Consider the following 20,158-nt stretch of genomic DNA (forward strand, 5'->3'; position numbering starts at 1 on the left):
ACTTCATACATTGATCACCTGCCTTATAGGGAGACCCTTAATTATAATAGGGGCTTTACCTAATTAGAATGAGTGGTTATTTATCATTATAGGTCATACAAGGGATAGATATGTGCTTAATCCCCTCAGCTACTTTGCAGGTTCAACTACCTGATTTTGTAAGACTGACATTTACAGATTTGTGTTTGTATTTTCATCACAATTAAAATAAAATAAAATTAATGGCGTACACTAAGTGATCAATAATCTACTGTGCTTTATCTAATTATAGACATTTTATTTCAATTATATATGTATCAGATTTCAACACATTTAAAATAAAGTAACTTGTCTACCTAAAGTGTTTTCCAGCTATATCTTTTCATAAAATTATATATACAGGCAGTCCTCAGGTTACGAACAAGATAAGTTCTGTAGCTTTGTTCTTAAAGGGACAGTCTAGTCCAAAATAAACTTTCATGATTCAGATAGAGAATGTAATTTTAAACAATTTTCCAATTTACTTTAATCACCAATTTTTCTTTGTTCTTTTAGTATTCTTAGTTGAAAGCTAAAACTAGGAGGTTCATATGCTAATTTCTAAGCCCTTGAATGCTGCCTCTTCTCTCAGGGCATTTTGACAGTTTTTCACCACTAGAGGGTGTTAGCTCATGTGTGTCATATAGATAACACGGTGCTCATGCACGTGGAGTTCCAGTGAGCCAGCTCTGATTGGCTAATATGGATGTCTGTCAAAAGAACTGAAATAAGGGGGCAGTTTGCAGAGGCTTAGATACAAGGTAATCACAGACGTAAAAAGAGTATTTATATAACTGTGTTGGTTATGCAGAACTAGGGAATTGGTTATAAAGGAATTATCTATCTTTTTAAACAATAAAAATTCTGGTGTAGACTGTCCCTTTAAGTTGAATTTGTATGTAAGTTGGAACAGGCACTTTTTTAGGTGAAACTCTAGCCAAACATTTTTTTTTAGTTTTGGATAGCATAGGTTAAAGTTTGTTTTGCTAGCTGTGCCCCTGTTCTTTAAATTTGACATCACTTTCTGTCCTTGTGACAATTGGATTTTGAGTATTTTGGGTTATCCTGGAAAGAAGGATTGGCAATAAAGTTTATTTTCTCTGTTTGTAAGTACGAGTTGTACTTAAGTCGGATGTCTGTAACCCTGGGACTGCCTGTTCAAAAAGATTCAAATACATTTTATGTAATGCAGCTTGCTTGTTAAAGTAATAACAAAAAAGTTCAGTTTCCGGAGAGTGATTTTTTTTTTTCCAACACTTTTAAACTTAAATAAAAAAAAAAAAACAACAACAAAGCAGTAACCAATCACCACAAAGAATTACTCCTTGATATGAATTAAGCTATGTCTGTGATGCTGAAGATGAGGTTTGTTAGAACATGTTCTATGGGAGAGTTCTCAGAACATATCTACCATCACTCTGCTGTAATCATTAAACCCAGCCCATATCAAAGGCTCTTCCCAATATACATATTTTTTCATGACAAAACAATGTCATAGCAACTAACTTCCGACACAATTTTTCTGTATATTTTTGTATTTGTTTTTTAAAGGGACACTGTACCCAAATTTTTTCTTTTGTGATTCAGATAGAGCATGACATTTTAAGCAACTTTCTAATTTACTAATATTATCAAATTTTCTTCATTCTATTGGTATCTCTATTTGAAATGCAAGAAAGTAAGTTTAGATGCCGGCCCATTTTTGGTGATCAACCTGGGTTGTTCTTGCTGATTGGTGGATAAACTCATCCACCAATAAAAAAGTGCTGTCCAGAGTTCTGAATAAAAAAAAAAGCTTAGATGTCTTCTTTTTAAAATAAAGATAGCAAGAGAACGAAGATAAATTGATAATAGGAATAAATTAGAAAGTGGCTTAAAATTGCATGCTCTATCTGAATCATGAAAGAAAAAATTTGGGTTCAGTCTCCCTTTAAGTATTTTTTATATATTTCTTTTTAAAATGTGCAGGTTTTCCTTCCACCATCAAAAAAGAAACATACAGTATAATGTAGATTTTGACAACTATACACATGTTATACATGGTATGAATGACACTGGACTAATATAAAAATTAAAAAGAATGTTACAGATAAACCAGTACATATTTTAAGGATATACAATTTAAATCCAATTTAATGCTTGATAGTATCACTGTATTCTCACCTAGCTAGTAAATTCAATCTATATAGGCAGGTGCAACGCTAGATCAGAGTTTGCTACCTGAAGGCAGAGTTTTTACAGGGTTGAGTGGATGGGTGGGGCTAGTCTTAAAACCATGCCACACCTTTGTCAGGACTTGTCTGGAAATGAAGGGACGGCAGGGAGACTGGGATACTGAGATTGAATAAAAGAAAAAGTGAACATTCTTGAAGAATCAGTCAGCCTCAACACACCTTGGAGGAGTAGGAGGGCAAGCAAATATAAAAAGGAAAAGTTTTTGGGGGGAAACAAATAATTTGGCCAAAGCTGTTCCAAGAGTTTCTTCTTCCACTGAAATATAAACGGTATGTACATTTAAGATGTGGCTACATCTATAAGAATTATAGTGGCTTTATCTTTTTATGCTGTTTAGTATTTGTAAATTTCTTTGACAAATGAGCACCTAAAATATATTCACAGATTTTATGAGAATACAGAGGAACATTATTTAATTGATGATGTTATACCACATTAACTTCAATACCATGTATATATTGTATAGTATCATTTTGTATTGTTAGTGTTGGTATAGATAGAAAAGAATACTCTTGATTATATAATATGCTGATGCATTGGAAGAATAGGTTTTTATTTTTATTATCAGTCACCTTTTCTAGTGGGCAGTAATAAATGAAGTTGCTTGTACTTAGGTGATTTTCCTCTTTGATGCATGGAAAGTCTTATTTGCTGCTCTTATCAAACCCAGTGACTCATTGGTCCTGGACTATCGACCTTACAGATGTTTTGTTTTCGGATAAAAGTTCTGTGTGCATAGAGAGAGTTAACAGTATGGTTGCCAAAACTAATTGGGAATTTGTGTTTATCTATGAGTGTGTATGGGACTTTAGCTCTGTGTGCAACTTGTTTTCATTTGAAACATGATATCAAAGCTATGGCATATTTATGGAGAGCGAAACATAAATATAAAATAAGTATTCTAAAGTAGTGAATTATGCTGCATTTGTAGCACTGCACTATTTGTCATGAGAGTATCTCCCATACAAAGGAATCTTTGAGCATTTCATAGGGAACATCTGTCTGCAAGGCTGCAGGGCTACCTATAACCTTTAGTACATACTCTCTCTCTGAGGGTGATGTATTATTGTCCTTTAGCCTTTTTTACCTAATATCAGCAAATAGCCATGCACCAGTTTTGTTAGGATGCCATGACTATTTTTGTTACCCTAAACTATTTATTTTCAGGCTTTTTATTTTGGTATTTTATGGTGTTTTTATTATAGTTACAGAATTGTTAGTTCTGTTTTTTTCCAGTCTCTTGTAAAAGGAAGATTTGGAAACAGTTGTGCACTGTGAAGAACAGATAGTCTTTGCCAGCAAAATATACTCATCACTGAAGTGCAAAATATTACAGGATCTGGTTTCTAAAATAACTTCTACAGAGTACATTTTGGAAGAATTTGTCGTTGGATATATATATTTGTTATTAAGGTTTTGCTTGCACTTATATTTGGTCAGATCATCACATATTATATTGATTAAATGTGCTGAAAACCAATTGAGATGTAAGAACGCTGCATTTATTACATTGTTGTTGGGAATATAATTGCCAAACTGATTTATCATTTTGCAGAAATTATCTCAGATTGTCAATGATTTCCATAGAGATCTACAATAACTGTGTCAATAATTTTTACTTTTCTGATTGGGCATTACAGAGAACATTTTAAGTCTAGATAATAGAAACAAAACAATTTCTCTTTTTCTGTTCATAGGGATGTGTTTTTGTAGCTCTCTTCTCCTGGAGAAAACTCAAAACACTTAGTACACAGGACTTGGATTTAACTGATAATCAGCTGCTAATTAAACTGACATAAAGGCGGAAAAACAAAATGGCCTAATGTGCAAAAGGATTAGACAAAAGGTTAAAGTCAGTTTCAAAGAAACAATACACTATTAAAACCTAACTGAGCACTTTTGGTGAGCCAATGACTAGAGGCATATGCATGTACTATGCCAATCTGAGCTTAACTCTTTCTTACTCAAGTAGGGGTCGGTCAGTGGCCAACAGCAATAAGTGTTTCTTAATAAAAATTCATAACATATACAATTAGGCTTCAAAATCCCTTTCTTTATATTAGGGGAGTCCATGCATGTATGTATTCAGCAGTCACGAGCTAGGTCCCAGTACTGCATTACTGCTCCCGAGCCTACCTAGGTATGCTTTTCCAACAAATGATACCAAGACAACAAAGCAAATATAATAGGAATAAATTGAAAAGTCTCTTAAAATTGCATGAACCATAAAAGTTTCATTTTTCTTTGCAAGTTCCTTTAATAATAGTTGTTACGCATCTCAATGCTACTAAAATGATTAGCCACAGAAGAATGAAAGGCTGAGCTAACACTATTTGGACTAAAACCTGAGACTCTTTGGTTAATAATCTGAGTCATTTCACTGGTGGCATCTTCTACATTTTGCAATAATTTTTATAAGAAATCTAAAACAACACCGCAAAACAGGAAGAATTCAGGATAGTCAGCAATATAAGCAAAAGGATAATATTCTATGGCATAACATTACCAATTGATATACACAACTCTGTATGCATTACTATTCTTAGCTGAAATAAAAAATATCAGTTCAGCTAAATTGTTGCTCTATGGATCCATTTGTACTATATATTTAAAGGGACATAAAACACAAAAAATTTCTTTCATGATTCAGAAAGAATATACAATTTTAAACAATTTTCCAATGTACTTTTATTATCGTTTTCTTGTCATCCTTTGTTAAAAAGCAGGAAGGTAGGTTAAGGAGTGTGCACGTGTCTGCAGCACTATATTGCACAAGTTTTGCAACAATGTTATACATTATCAAGAGCACTAGATGGCAGCAAAAGTTCCTGTTATGTAGATCTCCAGAAATGTGCACTCTATCTATCCAGATATCTCTTCAACAAAAAATAACATGAGAAGAAAGCAAATTTGATAATAAAAGCAAATTGGAAAGTTTTTTTTTAAAATTTTATTCTCTATCTGAAAAATGAAAGAAAAAAATGTGGGTTTCATGTCCCTTTAATTACTGCACAAACTTAGGCCAGAGTACTACAATAGAGTCCTCCTGTGTTTATTAAGTAGCTCATTAATTCCTCAAATATTACAATAGAATGTTTTTCCCCTCTCTTTAACTGTTACTATATGCCACTCTAACCTGGCAATACGTTTGTTGACATTGACACCAAACTGGTCCTCTATTGGTCCTCTATTGGTCACCCATATGACTAATCTAGGAGCACGATAGATAGATAGATAGATAGATAGATAGATAGATAGATAGATAGATAGATAGATAGTAAGATATTATAAGTGGCACGTATAGTCCTTTGTATATAAGGAATTTCTCCAGGCTTTACATGTAAAGTCAAGGATACAGCCACCGTTTCACTTCTAAAGTCATCTGCTTTGCCCTAATTAAGAACACTTAAGTGAGCCAACACTTCATATATTATCCTTTACAGCTAATATACTTATATTTTGGTTAATCTTAGCTGAGTAAGCCCCAAAAAAATAAGATAGAAATTGAAGAGATTTGACTTGCTGAAACTTCACTAAAATTTTACAAAAAATTAGCCTCTGGATAGAAATATTAATTAAAATAGTAAATTTTGTCTTTAGAATTTGAGTGAATCATCAGAATAAAATCTTTCGCTAAACACATCCGTAAACTATATTTTTATTGCTCCAGGACAAGGTGTAAATTCATTGTTATGCAGATCAAATTACTTTATCCTGAAGTAGGCAAGAATACAAAGGAAGGCTTAGGTAATGGAAAGCTTCACCAAGCACCAACGCTACTGAAAAAATAGATCATGTTTAAACCTTCTTCACACAATTATCAATAACAAGTGGTAGATTTTATGACTGTACATAAGATTTTATGGCAATATCAGCAATTGGTTGTTTGCACATAATAGAACAGCAATATACTGATAATTTAAATTAATCTAATTATAAGATAGTATTAAAGGGATATGAATTTATTTAGATTAGGTTTCCCTCTACTCTTTTCAGCAATAAACAATAGCATAGCAATGGTTATTTTACACTGTTGTGAAGGAAAATGATCAACCATGCTAATTAGCATTCAATTACATAAACAATTATACAGCAAAGCTCAAAATTTGAGGTTGGGCTGATTTTAATCTACTATTTTATTTTAGTTTAACTTTAATACTTAGAATAAGTCTCACTATACTATGGCATATATTTTCTTTATGTATTCTTTATTATTTACACTGGCCATGTCATGGGATTATTGGCAAGGGGACAACCATAGGTAGAATAATGTTCAATATTCAGTATTACAAAATGAGCTAGCTCCTGGTGATATCTTGTTGTTGTTATATGCTAGGTGTGGCATTAGCTGGCACATTGGAGGGTATCTACTTGCCCTCAAAGTCTTCCCACGTTATTCCACTCCTCCCTTCTGGGGCAGGGCAGAATGTTTCATTTGCATAAGCATAACAAAGGGCTGACAGACATATATTAAACATAAGCCCTAGCAGAAATATAGTAGATCCAGTCATACATTTTTTTACAAGCTAGAGAAGGGTATTTGTATAGATATGTAACACCAACTAACTAGGATTTGTCTATCCCTGACATAAACTGTATTTACTCCTATTATCAATTTTTCCTCGTTCTCTTGCCATCTTTATTTAAAAATCAGGAATGTAAAGCATAGGAACTGGCCCATTTTAAGTTCAGCACCCTGGATAGTGCTTGCTTATTGGTGGCTACATTTGGCTAACTAATAAGCAAGCGTAACTGAGGTTCTGAACTGAAAATGGGCTGGCTCCTAAGTTTTCATTCCTGATTTTAAAATAAAGATAGCAAAAGAACAAAGAAAATTTGATAATAGAAGTAAATTAGAAAGTTACTTAAAAGTGTATGCTCTATCTGAATAATTAAAAATAAAATTGGGTTTAGTATCTCTTTAATACAGTATTACTTGCATATAATTAGGTGTTTAACCAATGCAAACATAGTTAAAGTCAGCTCCAATGCAGCAATGCACTACTAGAAGCTAGCTGAACACATCTATTGAGCCAATGGCAATAAGCATATGCGTGTAGCCACCAATCTCCAGCTAGCCCACAGTACAGCATTCATTCCTCCACATCCTTTTAGTTTTAAATACTTTTCTTGTTAGTTCAGTGCAAGTGCTAAAAGTACAGTGTAACCCTTTTATGTTGGTAGGTCTTTATTTGAGACAAGTACTATGTTTTGTGTTTCATTTTATAGTTGTAATATGAGGTTTGTGATGTAGTCTTCATTTATGATACATAATCTCTCAACGCCTTCATTATCTTTTTCTTGTAATAGAAATGTATCCATTCCGGCCACAATGCCCTAGGGCAACAAACATTACAGTATTTAGTAGTTGTGTCATGGTAGGCAGAATTTCAATAAAACCAAAAAAAATTAATTTCAGTAAACTGCATACATAATGCTAGGATTCTTTATTTAGACAGTGATAATATGTGCTACTGGTATGCTATATTATTATATATCAGCTAGTATTTTATCTAAATGTATTATTTATAAATAACATATAAACAGAGACTTTAAAAGGACAGCAATGCCAATATTCAATTTCCATGATTCAGAAAAAGCATGGCTCACATGATGTGTTCAGCTAGCTCCCAGTAGGGGATTACTACTACTACCTAGTTTTACTTTTCAACAAAATATTCCAGGAAAAAAAAGCAAATTTGATAAGAAAAGTAAATTGGAAAGTCATTTAAACTTCCCTGTTTAACTTTGATTTTACAGTATAATTCATTTTTCTTAAAGGAACAGTCAAGTCCAAAATAAACTTTCATGATTCAAATAGGGCATGACATTTTAAACAACTTTCCAATTTAGTTTTATCACCAATTTTGCTTTGTTCTCGTGGTATTCTTAGTTGAAAGCTAAACCTAGGAAGCTCATATGCTAATTTCTTAGACCTTAAAGGCCGCCTCTAATCTGAATGCATTTTGACAGTTTTTCACTATTAGAGGGCATTAGTTCATGTGTGTCATATAGATAACATTGAGTTCACACACGTGAAGTTACCTAGGAGACAGCACTGATTGGCTAAAATGCAAGTCTGTCAAAAGAACTGAAATAAGGGGCAGTTTGCAGAGGCTTAGATACAATGTAATCACAGAGATAAAAAGTTTTTTTAAATAATTGTGTTGGTTATGCAAAACTAGGGAATGGGTAATAAAGGGATTATCTATCTTTTTAAACAACAAATAATCTGGTGTTGACTGTCCCTTTAATGAGCATTTTTTTTTAGAATGTTGTTTTTTATCTCATAACAAAATAACATATTCACCCATGAAAAATAGTGATTGTTTGTGTTAACTTTAAAAAAAAAAAAGTCTCTTTATGTTATAAACAAACTTTTATAGCATATTCAATCATTACTCCCCATTTTTTTTATTTTTATGCTTTTGATTACATACATAGTTCATCTATTGTGAACATGCCTCAGAAATGTAATTTGCGTAGATCCATTTTGTGGCGTTTTCTAAGTGTTTCATAAGCAACATATGGTATTTGGGAAAAAAGGAAATATGTCTATGGGGCCCATTTATCAAAGGGCTTGCGGACCTGATCCGACACTGCGGATCAGGTCCGCAAGACCTCGCTAAATGCGGAGAGCAATACGCTCTCCACATTTAACATTGCACCAGCAGCTCACAAGAGCTGCTGGTGCAACGCCGCCCCCTGCTGACTCGCGGCCAATCGGCCGCCAGCAGGGAGCTGTCAATCAACCCGATCGTATTCGATCGGGTTGATTTCCGGCGGTTCCTGTCCGCCTGCTCAGAGCAGGCGGACAGGGTTATGAAGCAGCGGTCTTTAGACCGCTGCTTCATAACTTGTGTTTCTGGCGAGTCTGAAGACTCGCCAGAAACACGGCCCTTCAAGCTCCATACGGAGCTTGATAAATGGGCCTGTAAATGTCTAGAATCTGTTTGTTTTTTTCCACTTTTACATGATATCTATTTATCATATATCTATCATCTATATATCTTTCTATTATCTATCTATCTATCATCTACCTATCATATATCTATCTATAATCTATCTATCTATCTATCATCTATCTATCTAGTATCTATCATTTATCTATCTATCTATTTGTCTATGTATCTAGTATCTATCTATCTATCTATCTATCTATCTATCTATCTATCTATCTATCTATCATCTGTCTGTCTTTTTATCTATCTAGTATATATATATATATCATCTATCCATCTATCTATCTGATTGCTTTTATTTGTTCCTTTATTTTGCATGTTTAAATTGAACCATGCTATGTATTCTTCCCTTATTATATTAATAATTTTCTTTGTTACTTTTACTAAGTACAGTACATATTCCCTGTCTAAAAATGTTAAAGCTGTATATCTGCCCATTTATCACCAGAGCTTTCTAGCCTTAGAGAAGGAATGTGTACAGTCAGCCCCTAAATGTATTAAGTATTCAAGGAACTCTCCAAAGGGCAAAAAATGTTTTACCTGTGTGTTATCTAAAGAGCTGATTCAGTCAAACGTCAGGTAACTCTCCAAATCTTTTTTTTTTTTAGTGCAAAGTTATTGGAAGTGTTAGTAAGTGTAGAATAGCATTACAAAATAAATAAGGGCTAAGTAGCTATAGTGTAAGGGGAACGAATATATAATAACATCTGTGCATGTTGATTATATATTTTTATTAAAGGGACATTTCACTCATTCATATAGGAAAGTGGCATTTAAATGTAAAGTAAATACTGTTATCAGGGGGGAAAAAATGTTAAATGGTTACTTAACCCAATTTTTTTCATGATTCAGATAGAGCACGCAATTTTAAGCAACTTTATCATTTACTCCTATTATCAATTTTTCTTCATTCTCTTGCTATCTTTATTTGAAAAAGAAGGCATCTAAGCTAAGGAACCAGCCAATGTTTTGGTTCAGACCCTGGGCAGCACTTGTTTATTGATGGGTGCATTTAGTCGCCAATCAGCAAGCCCAACCCAGGTTGTGAACCAAAAATGGGCCAGCTTCTAAACTTACATTCTTGCTTTTCAAATAAAGATACTAAGAGAATGAAGAAAATTGATAATAGGAGTAAATTAGAAAGTTGCCTAACATTGCATGCTCTATCTGAATCATGATAGAATTTTTTTTAGGTTCAGTGTCCCTTTAAAGGGACAATCAACACCAGAATATTTGTTGTTTAAAAAGATAGATAATCCCTTTATTACCCATTGCCCAGTTTTGCATAACCAACACAGTTATAATAATACGTTGTACCTCTGTGATTACCTTGTATCTAAGCCTCTGCAGACTGCCCCCTTATTTCAGTTCTTTTGACAGACTTGCATTTTAAGCCAATCAGTGCTCACTCCTCTGTAAATTCACCTGCATGAGCTCAATGTTATCTATATGAAACACATGAACTAACGCCCTCTAGTGTTAAAATACTGTCAAAATATATTGAGTTTAGAGACGGCCTTCAAGGTCTAAGAAATTAGCATATAAACCTCCAGGTTTAGCTTTCAACTAAGAATACCAAGAGAAGAATGCAAAATTGGTGATAAAAGTAAATTGGAAAGTTGTTTCAAATTACATGCCCTATTTGAATCATGAAAGTTTTTTTGGACTTGACTGTCCCTTTAAGTTAAAGATGCTTACATTAATATTGAAATTAATACAGCAATACCAGTTGAGTACTTCCTGCTAATGGTTATTGGCTGATAAGGACAATACCCACAAGGTGTAGTAGAAAGGGTCTAGCATTTGCAGGTCTAGAAAATATTGCATTTAAAAAGTATATCTTTTTTTTAAATATCCTTTTATATGGACCAATGAAAAATGTCCCTTTAAGAAATATAAATAGTTGTCAAAAGCTATACTAAAACTTCTATGAATCAAAATAGAAATAGTAGTTTCCAACAATTTGAAACAAAAAGTCACAATGGAATTTAATTTTGTTCAGAGGGCTGCAAATATTTGAAAATGTATTAAAGGGATACTGAACCCAAATTCTTTCTTTAGTGATTCTCGTAAGCTTACATTCCTGCTTTTTCAAATAAAGATACCAAGAGAACTAGGAGAAATTAATAATATGAGTAAATTAGAAAGTTGCTTAAAATTGCATGCTCTATCTGAATCATGAAAGAAAAAAATTGGGTTTAGTGTCCCTTTAACCGAAACACAAATGCATACTACAGTCTGTATATATCTGCACAACAAGAGACATAAATAGATCTGCACAAAGAAAATACTGCAGATTTATTTTTTTGCAGTTTCACTTTTAATACAAATACAAAATTTCTCACACAAATAATGAAATATTAAGAAAATATTAAAGGGGCAGGAAACCGAAAATATTTTTATTTCATGAGTCAGATAGAAAACCTAATTTTAAACAACGTTCTTATTTACTTCTAATATGAAATTTTCTATGTTCTTTTGGTATCCTTTGTTGAAAAGCAGGGATGTAAGTTCTGGAGCGTGCATGTGTCTGGCGCACTATGCTTCAGTCTCGTATTGTCCTTTGTTGAAGAAGCAGCTATGCATTATTGGGAGCTAGCTGAACACATCAGGTGAGCCAGTTAAAGGGGTATATATGTACAGCCACCAATCAGCAGCTAACTTCCAGTAGTGCACTTCTGCTTGTGAGCCTATCTAGGTATTCTTTTAAACAAAGAATACCAAGAGAACAAAGCAAATTTGATAATAGAAGTAAATTAGATAGTGGTTTACAATTGTGTGTTTTATCTAAATTATGAAAGAAAAAATGAGGGTTCCATGTTCCTTTAAGAAAATTACAAAACAACAAACAGGAACACAAATACATCAGAGAATACAGAAAAACAATAATTATCTATGACAAAATATCTTTTTAGGAATAATGATGATTTAAACACAACTAATAACTTATTTTTTTATTAAAGGGACACTGAACCCAAATTTTTTATTTTGTGATTCAGATAGAGTATGCAATTTTAAGCAACTTTTTAATTTACTCCTATTATAATTTTTTCTTCGTTCTCTTGCTATCTATATTTGAAAAAGAAGGCATCTAAGCAATTTTTTTGGTTCAGTACCCTGGACAGCACTAGTTTATTGGTGGGTGAATTTATCCACCAATCAGCAAGAGCAACCCAGGTTGTTCACCAAAAATGGGCCGCATCTAAACGAACATTCTTGCATTTCAAATAAAGATACCAAGAGAATGAAGAGAATTTGATATTAGGAGTATATTAGAAAGCTGCTTAAAATTGCATGCTCTATCTGAATCAAGAAAGAAAAAATTTGGGTTCAGTGTCCCTTTAACAATAACATTTTGTTCTTAACCAATGTCAATAATATCTAAATAATAAGACCATTATTTCATAAAGGACTTAATTCTCTTTGTTTTATCAAACATTATATGAAACTGTTCAGCTGTTATTTGCTTTTTAATGAATGATTATTAATTGATGGATGTTTTTAAAAATCCATTTTTTTGTTGTTGCCAATAATATAATATTTGTAAGTGCATTTGGCCATAAATCAGTTTCAGACAACACAAGATTTGCTAATGCAACTGTACATTTCCTTTCTATGGTCCTTGCTATAAATATTTCACCTTATTCCAAAACTGGCTTATTTTAGGACATTTTTAGACTATTTATGTTTAAATTGGGGTTAATCATCCTGCATTTTGGATATAAATTGGATATTTTTTCCCTATGCCATAGCCAGTGATTTGGTTAAATACATTAGATGAACATTCTCTGGGGCATATTTATGATTGTGCGAGCGGACATGATCCGATATAGCGGCTCATGTCCGCTGCACATCGATAAATGCCGACAGCATACGCTCTCTTGTGAACTCCTGGTGCAATGCCGTCCCCTGCAGATTCACAGCCAATCGGCCGCTAGCAGGGGGTGTCAATCAACCCGATCGTATTAGATCAGTTTGATTTCTGGCAATTTCTGTCCGCGGCCTCAGAGCAGGTGGAGGTTATGGAGCAGCAGTCTTTAGAAACACGGGGCATCAAGCTCCATACGGAGTTTGATAAATATGCCCCTCTGTGTTGCAAATGAAAAGAGTAATATAAAATACTGGTTAGGTGAAAGCACCGAAGGAGTTGCATTGTGGTCCTAGGTCCGTACATATAAAAAAAAATACCTTATAAGTTATATCTTATCTGGCTACTCATTCTGTTCAATGTCAAGATGATTGAACAAAACATAAAATGGACGACATATAAGGAAAAAATCAATGCTCTGATATTCTACAACAAAGAGTTCTTGAGAACATATGTTTGTCAATGGAAAATATTGCTGAACCCAAAGGAATATAGGAATCACGCAATATGTGTGAGATCATTGATCCATTGATCGTTCTTGATGTAGACAGCTTACACAAGTCATGCAAAGCTTTAGCTCTGCACATTTAGAAGAAACAGAAGAAAACATGGCGAACCCACAAGTAGCTGCACTGCTCAAACTTGCTAAAAATATTTGGCTGTGCTCAAAACGCTTAGAGATATTTCTGTGAATAATTAGTGGATGAGGCAGGAATGAAAAGAACTAGGATTTAAAGATGTAAATTAGTCAATGTAATAGCGAGTTGAAAAATAGACAACAAATGAGGTAACTATAGTTATAAAAAGATGTATATTCCTTTATTGTCTGCCCTATTAATCCTCGTTTTAGAGCAATGATGTCATCTGTTTAAATGTTGCATTGTCTGTTATACAGTAAAGCAGTTACTGAAGTGTTCTAACCTTTTTTGAGAGCACAAGCGCCATCTACTGAGCCACAAAGGAACACTTTTTTTATTGGTTAAGCTTTCTGGTTTATTTTTCCATTCAAAAACTTCCAACTTTATTTATTTATGCATCTGTTTAAGGTTAACAATTGCCTTCCAAAAGAATGTTTGCTTACTTACTAAATTTACTATTCAAGTACCTACTAGAAGGTAAAGACCTCCACAAATAGTTAAAATATATATGGGCTGGTTTCTTTCTTCTACCCCCACTTCCACTTCCTTTCTATAGCTAATACTGCAGTATTGACAAGATCAGTAAAGGTAGCAGGTTCCATAGACACAATCAGATATTTCAAATGACTGTCCCCTTTATCAACATAAAGGCCACCCTTAGTTAGTTACCCAGTTACTATCCATGCAAAATTAAAAAAGGCAAATTGGACACAACTATGTTGTTTCATGTCCCTGCTGCCTTAGATTGAACATGCCATGATTAGCACAACTTTGCATCATGTGAGAGGGAGATAAATGCTGTCTATACACTGTGCCAAATGGTCATTAAATGTATATATATTTTTTATTAGTTCTATTAAAATGACTTCATTTGTTATGGTTTAAAATAAAAAATATAACAATTACTGCACAATAAGGTGTTTCACAATGGCTAAACATATGCAAAGGGGGTTGGGGTAGTAGGTGTGGTGTGGCTGGTAGTGGGTGTGGTGTGGGCTGGTAGTGGGTGTGGTGTGGGCTGGGCTTGTAGTGGGGGAAATCAGAAGTGGCGAGTGAAAATTTTGGCCTGGCTAATAGCTTAGATCTTAACATTTTGAGCCCTGAGATATCTGTCTGTCGTGTCCATCCATCTATCTATCTATCCATCTATTTATATACATATATGTGTGTGTGGGTTTACTGCTTGTATTATAGGGATTTTCCACTCAAGGTCACTATTTCTATAAAGTAGTTTTATCAGAATTTTTTTTTTTAGCTAAATCCATTCTTCTTTTTAGTAATTGTAATACACACAATTTTTTCAACAGACAAAAGCACCAAATTCCAATGTATATTTGTAGACAATACACATGTGTGTGTATGTAAGGAAACATGGACTGTATATCAGATAAAGAAATATATATGTTGTACATTAGCAATGTGCATTTTGTGTTTATTATAGGAACAGTAAAGTAAGAATTCAACTTTAGTGTTTCGGATAGAGTATGCCATTTTAAACATCTTTCCAGTTTTATTCTATTATGTAATATGATTCATTCTCGTGGTATCCTTTTTTGGAAAGCTTACCTAGACAAGCCCAGGAGCAACAATGCACTACTGGGAGCTAGCTGCTGATTGGTGGCTGCAATTTTTGACAGTCCAATTCCATTTTATTATTTTAATGTACAAGAACAGCTCCGGAGTATCTTCCTCTCTGTTAGCTCCCTCTTAACATTTGCCTTTTGGTCCGGTGTTAATAAATCAGGGCCCAAGTACAGATTTAAATTAATGATTTACATGTGAAATTAAAGGGATACTAAACCAAATGTTTTTCTTTTATGATTCGATAGAGAATGTGATTTTAAACCACTTTCTGATTTACTTCTATTATCTATTTTGCTTCATTCTCTTGATATTCTTTGCTTAAAAGCATATCTAGATAGGCTCAGTAGCTGTTGATTGGTGGCTGCACATAGATGCCTCATTTGATTGGCTCACACATGTGCATTTCTATTTTTTCAACAAAGGATATCTAAGCAATGAAGCAAATTTGATAATAGAAGTAAATTGGAATGTTGTTTAAAATTGTATTCTCTACCTGAATCATGAAAGAAAAATGTTGGGTTTAGTATCCCTTTAATTTATGTACATACTTCTATAAAAAACAATTGATAAAAACACTATGAAACCAATAAAACTATAGAGCCTATCCTGTTGAATATATGATATAAAAATGGATCAATATTATCGGATGACTTAAACCTTTGTCTTTGTCTTTAACACATGATAGGACTTGTTTCGCTAACCTGTACTACACACGTGTTCAGAATCATAACTGTCCTGTATTTGATAGGATTGTCACAGTTTCGCTACCATATTCATTATTCAGTTTTACAAAGTGAAACAAGAGACATCTAGATTCTGCTTATAATAACCCTAGCTGTCTGGCCACACCCACAACCTACTCTATCATCAGGTCACCCAAGTCACACCCCCAAAGTACCTTGTGCAATCCAGCCACTCCCCTAAACTACTATGACTCCACCTGCCTTGGCTTCTCCACCTTCCTCCCATTTCCAGCCCTCTCAGTAAGAATGTTGGGTGTTTTGCATTCTCACTGTTATAAAAATGGCATTACATATAGAAGGACATCTTATTAAAAGTCTTGGATGCAAACTGTCAGTGAATTTTAAATGTTTTAAAGGAGTATGCATCACAAAAATGTTCTTTGGTGATTCAGACAGAATATAGAATTTTAAAACAGTTTCCAATGCACTTCTATTATCAAATTAGATTTTTTTTTCCCCCATGGTATTCTTTGTACCCAGGTAGCTCTCTGGAGCACCACACGACAGGAAATAGTGCAGTCATCTAATGCTCTTTGTAATGGATAACATTCTAACAAAACTGCTGCCATATAGTGCTCCGGACACGTGCACGCTCCTGAGCTTACATTCCTGTTTTTCAACAAACGGTACCAAGAGAACAAAGAAAAGTAATAAGTAGAAAGTTGTTTTGTTTAAAATTGCTTGCTCTATCTGAATCAATTTGGATTTTCATTCACTTTTAAAGAGACATGAAACCCAAATGTTTTCTTTCATGATTCAGATAGAGGATACAATTTTAAACAACTTTCTAATTTACTTCTATTATCTAATTTGTTTCATTCTCTTGGTATCATTTGTTGAAGGAGCAGCAATGCACTAATGGTTTCTAACTAAACCCATGGGTGAGCCAATCACAATCATTATATATATACAGCCCCCAATCAACAGCTAGAATCTAGGTTCTCTGCTGCTCCGGAACTTGCCTAGATAAACCTTTCAGCAAAGGATAACAGGAAAAGGAAGCAAATTAAATAATAGAAGTAATCTCTATATGAATCATGGAAAAAAAAACATTTTGGGTTTCATGTCCCTTTAAGTAGTCATATATCCTATGAAGATTCTTTCACTTCATTGTTATTTTAATCCATATGTCAGAGTTTAGCAAGTGTAAATGTAGTCCATGTTAATAATCAGTAAATATTTATTAAGTGAAAGTTTCAGGAAGGATGATATAATGGGCTATATTCCTAAACATTTAAAATATCTCACCAGAAAGTAACTCAGGACACCTTAGATATTTAGTTATTTATTACATTTTTATTGGCTTAATAAAATAACATGGGGGTTGGTTAAATAACCACTTATAATAAGTTTTCTTTGAATAAGTGTTCTCGAGATCATTTTTTCATTTTCTTATTTAGCGTAGGAAAGGACGTTGAATCTGCCCATTCTCAGACGTATTATGATACAAGATATCAAACATCTTTAAAAGTGCTTTGTAGATATGCTTGATAAATGGTAGTACTGGTTTTGAGGGGTCCCAATGTAAACGTTCAGCCTCTTCTTGGTACTGTGCATAAAAATCCACAATACTGCAATATGTAATGCCCAAGGCAGACACCAAAAAGAAAAATACTCACAGAGAGTCAGATTCTAAATTTCAGTATATGTACTTTGGTCAGATAAAACAGGGTCAAATCTCCATTATAAATATTAAAAACTTCATACAGATTTAATCAGCTTCGCGCGTTTTAATGATACACTCATCTTTCTCAAAAGCAAATAAGACAAAGTCACGAAAGAGCTCTCTGAATTAAATATAATAATGAAATTGGAATATTCCTTATTCTGCCAACACATATTTGTTTTGATCACATCCACCATTAAAACTAACTAAAAAGCATATCTGATGTAATTCAATAATATTGACACTAGTGCTTACTGTTCAGCAAATAAAAGACTGACTTAACCACAGATAAATGTGATTGACACAGATGTAGTGATAAATTATAAGCTTTTATATGAAACAACCAAACAATTGACATTTTCAAGTGCATAGTTAATTTATTTGACATATATATATATAAAGAGGTTTAGATAAATAGGTAAGATGGATGGAGAGATAGATAGATAGATAGATAGATAGATAGATAGATAGATAGATAGATAATAGATAGGTAGATGATAGATAGATAGATGATATATAGATAATAGATTGGTAGATGATAGATAGATAGATAGATAGATAGATAGATAGATAGATAGATAGATAGATAGATAGATAGATGATAGATAGATAGATGATAGATAGATAGATAGATAGATAGATAGATAGATAGATAGATAGATAGATAGATAGATAGATAGATAGATAATAGATAGATTGGTAGATGATAGATAGATAGATGATATATAGATAATAGATTGGTAGATGATAGATAGATAGATAGATAGATAGATAGATAGATAGATAGATAGATAGACAGACAGACAGACAGACAGACAGACAGACAGACAGACAGACAGACAGACAGACAGACAGACAGACAGACAGACAGACAGACAGATAGATAGATAGATAGATAGATAGATAGATAGATAGATAGATAGATAGATAGATAGATAGATAAATAGGTAGACAGGCATGCATGGGGAGGTACCTAGGTACTTATATAATGGAATTTCCATGGTGTATGTAACAAATGTTGGAAACATTTTAGGAATTTTAGCACAAATGGCATTGCTAATTTTCAATTTGATATGTTCTTTATTTCAGATGATGATCGAATGGATATAAACAAAAAGAGTTACCGAGAAGGTGGGGAGACCAGTGGAAGAAGTAAGATCCCTTTCTGTACTTTGGTTATCCATGCAAATCTCAGATAATTTATTTGTACTTACTCTCAGTATAACAGTTCCATTTCCTAACTTGTTCTTTTCTATAATTGTATAAACAAACCATGTAATATAAACACATGGAGGTTGAAACCACAAACTAAAGAAACATTGTCTGATGCATTGTATGTTCATATCCAATGAAATGTGATGACCTGGCTTAGATTTAATTCCTTTAACATGACTTTTATGTATCTGTGTTTATAATTTCATGTTGTTCGCTGGACACCACATATTATTGTTAAATACTAAATGTAGATATAACCAAGAACTTTAATTTGTATGTTCTTGACAAATAAAACATTTACTAAATTATTAGTGAATTAGTGAATATTAGTGAATGTGAAATACTGAATGTGTACTTGTAATGGCATTAATTTATCTAGTGTCTTGTGAGGTAAATTTATTAATGGGACATAAACCCAAAAAATTTCTTTCATGGTAAAGATAGAACATAACAATTTTAAACAACTTTCCAAACTACTTCTGTTTTTAGTTTTTCTTTGTTTTCTTGTTATCCTTTGTTGAAAATCAGTAAGGTAAGTTTAGGATTGTGCACATGTCTGCAGCACCAGTTTCACAACAATATTATACATTAGCAAGAGTACTAGATGGCAGCACTATTTCCTAATGAATTGCGCTATCTTAGAATTATTATCTTTATTTTCGTTGTTTTAGTAGGTTCCAGAGCATACAACTTGATTTTAATAAATGCTTTTTTTTTCAGCATACTCTGAAACAGTATCAACCTCAACAAGACTTGTTTCGTTACCACCAAGTAAGTCAAATTGAATCTGGACAATCAAATTACTTATTTACAAAGAGAGGGCTAATGGCTTTTGACTTGAGGAAATAATATTATAGCAATCAATTACCTGGTAACTTTATGGGTCCAATGATCTAAAGGTCTCTAGAATGGCGAGATTATTAAAGAATGCTCGCCAGTACTTCAATTTCATGGTGGAATGATCTAAAGCCAATTTTTACCCTGAAAACTGGGTGTCTTGCGAAGGGGTGTCTTGCGAAGGGGCATATGCTGCATTTTCGTATGGGGAGGAGATGCATACATTACAAGAGTACACAATAAAAATTTGTATTTTAAAAATGATACAAAAGGAATAATTAAACCATTCACAAACAAATACACAGGAAATATTTGAATTGTTACGGTACATCAAAAAACGTAACAAAATTGTTCACCAAAAAATCAAAAACGTAAAATTTGTATGTAAATTA

At 33.2% G+C, this 20,158-nt stretch overlaps 1 protein-coding gene across 4 annotated transcripts in view; it reads left to right on the forward strand.

Moving 5' to 3' along the window:
- Positions 1-2,364: 2,364 nt before the first annotated feature.
- The window catches only part of COL17A1 (collagen type XVII alpha 1 chain), an 82,643-nt gene continuing 64,849 nt past the window's right edge, over positions 2,365-20,158 (forward strand). For all 4 annotated transcript variants that reach the window (XM_053692428.1, XM_053692431.1, XM_053692430.1 and 1 more), the window contains exons 1-3: positions 2,365-2,522; positions 18,804-18,866; positions 19,650-19,700. In XM_053692428.1, the coding sequence (XP_053548403.1) occupies positions 18,815-18,866; positions 19,650-19,700 (103 nt within the window). In that variant the 5' untranslated portion in view covers positions 2,365-2,522; positions 18,804-18,814. The remainder of the gene's footprint in view (positions 2,523-18,803; positions 18,867-19,649; positions 19,701-20,158) is intronic.

The sequence above is a fragment of the Bombina bombina genome, chromosome 9 (assembly GCF_027579735.1).
Source record: "Bombina bombina isolate aBomBom1 chromosome 9, aBomBom1.pri, whole genome shotgun sequence".
Classification (NCBI taxonomy): domain Eukaryota; kingdom Metazoa; phylum Chordata; class Amphibia; order Anura; family Bombinatoridae; genus Bombina; species Bombina bombina.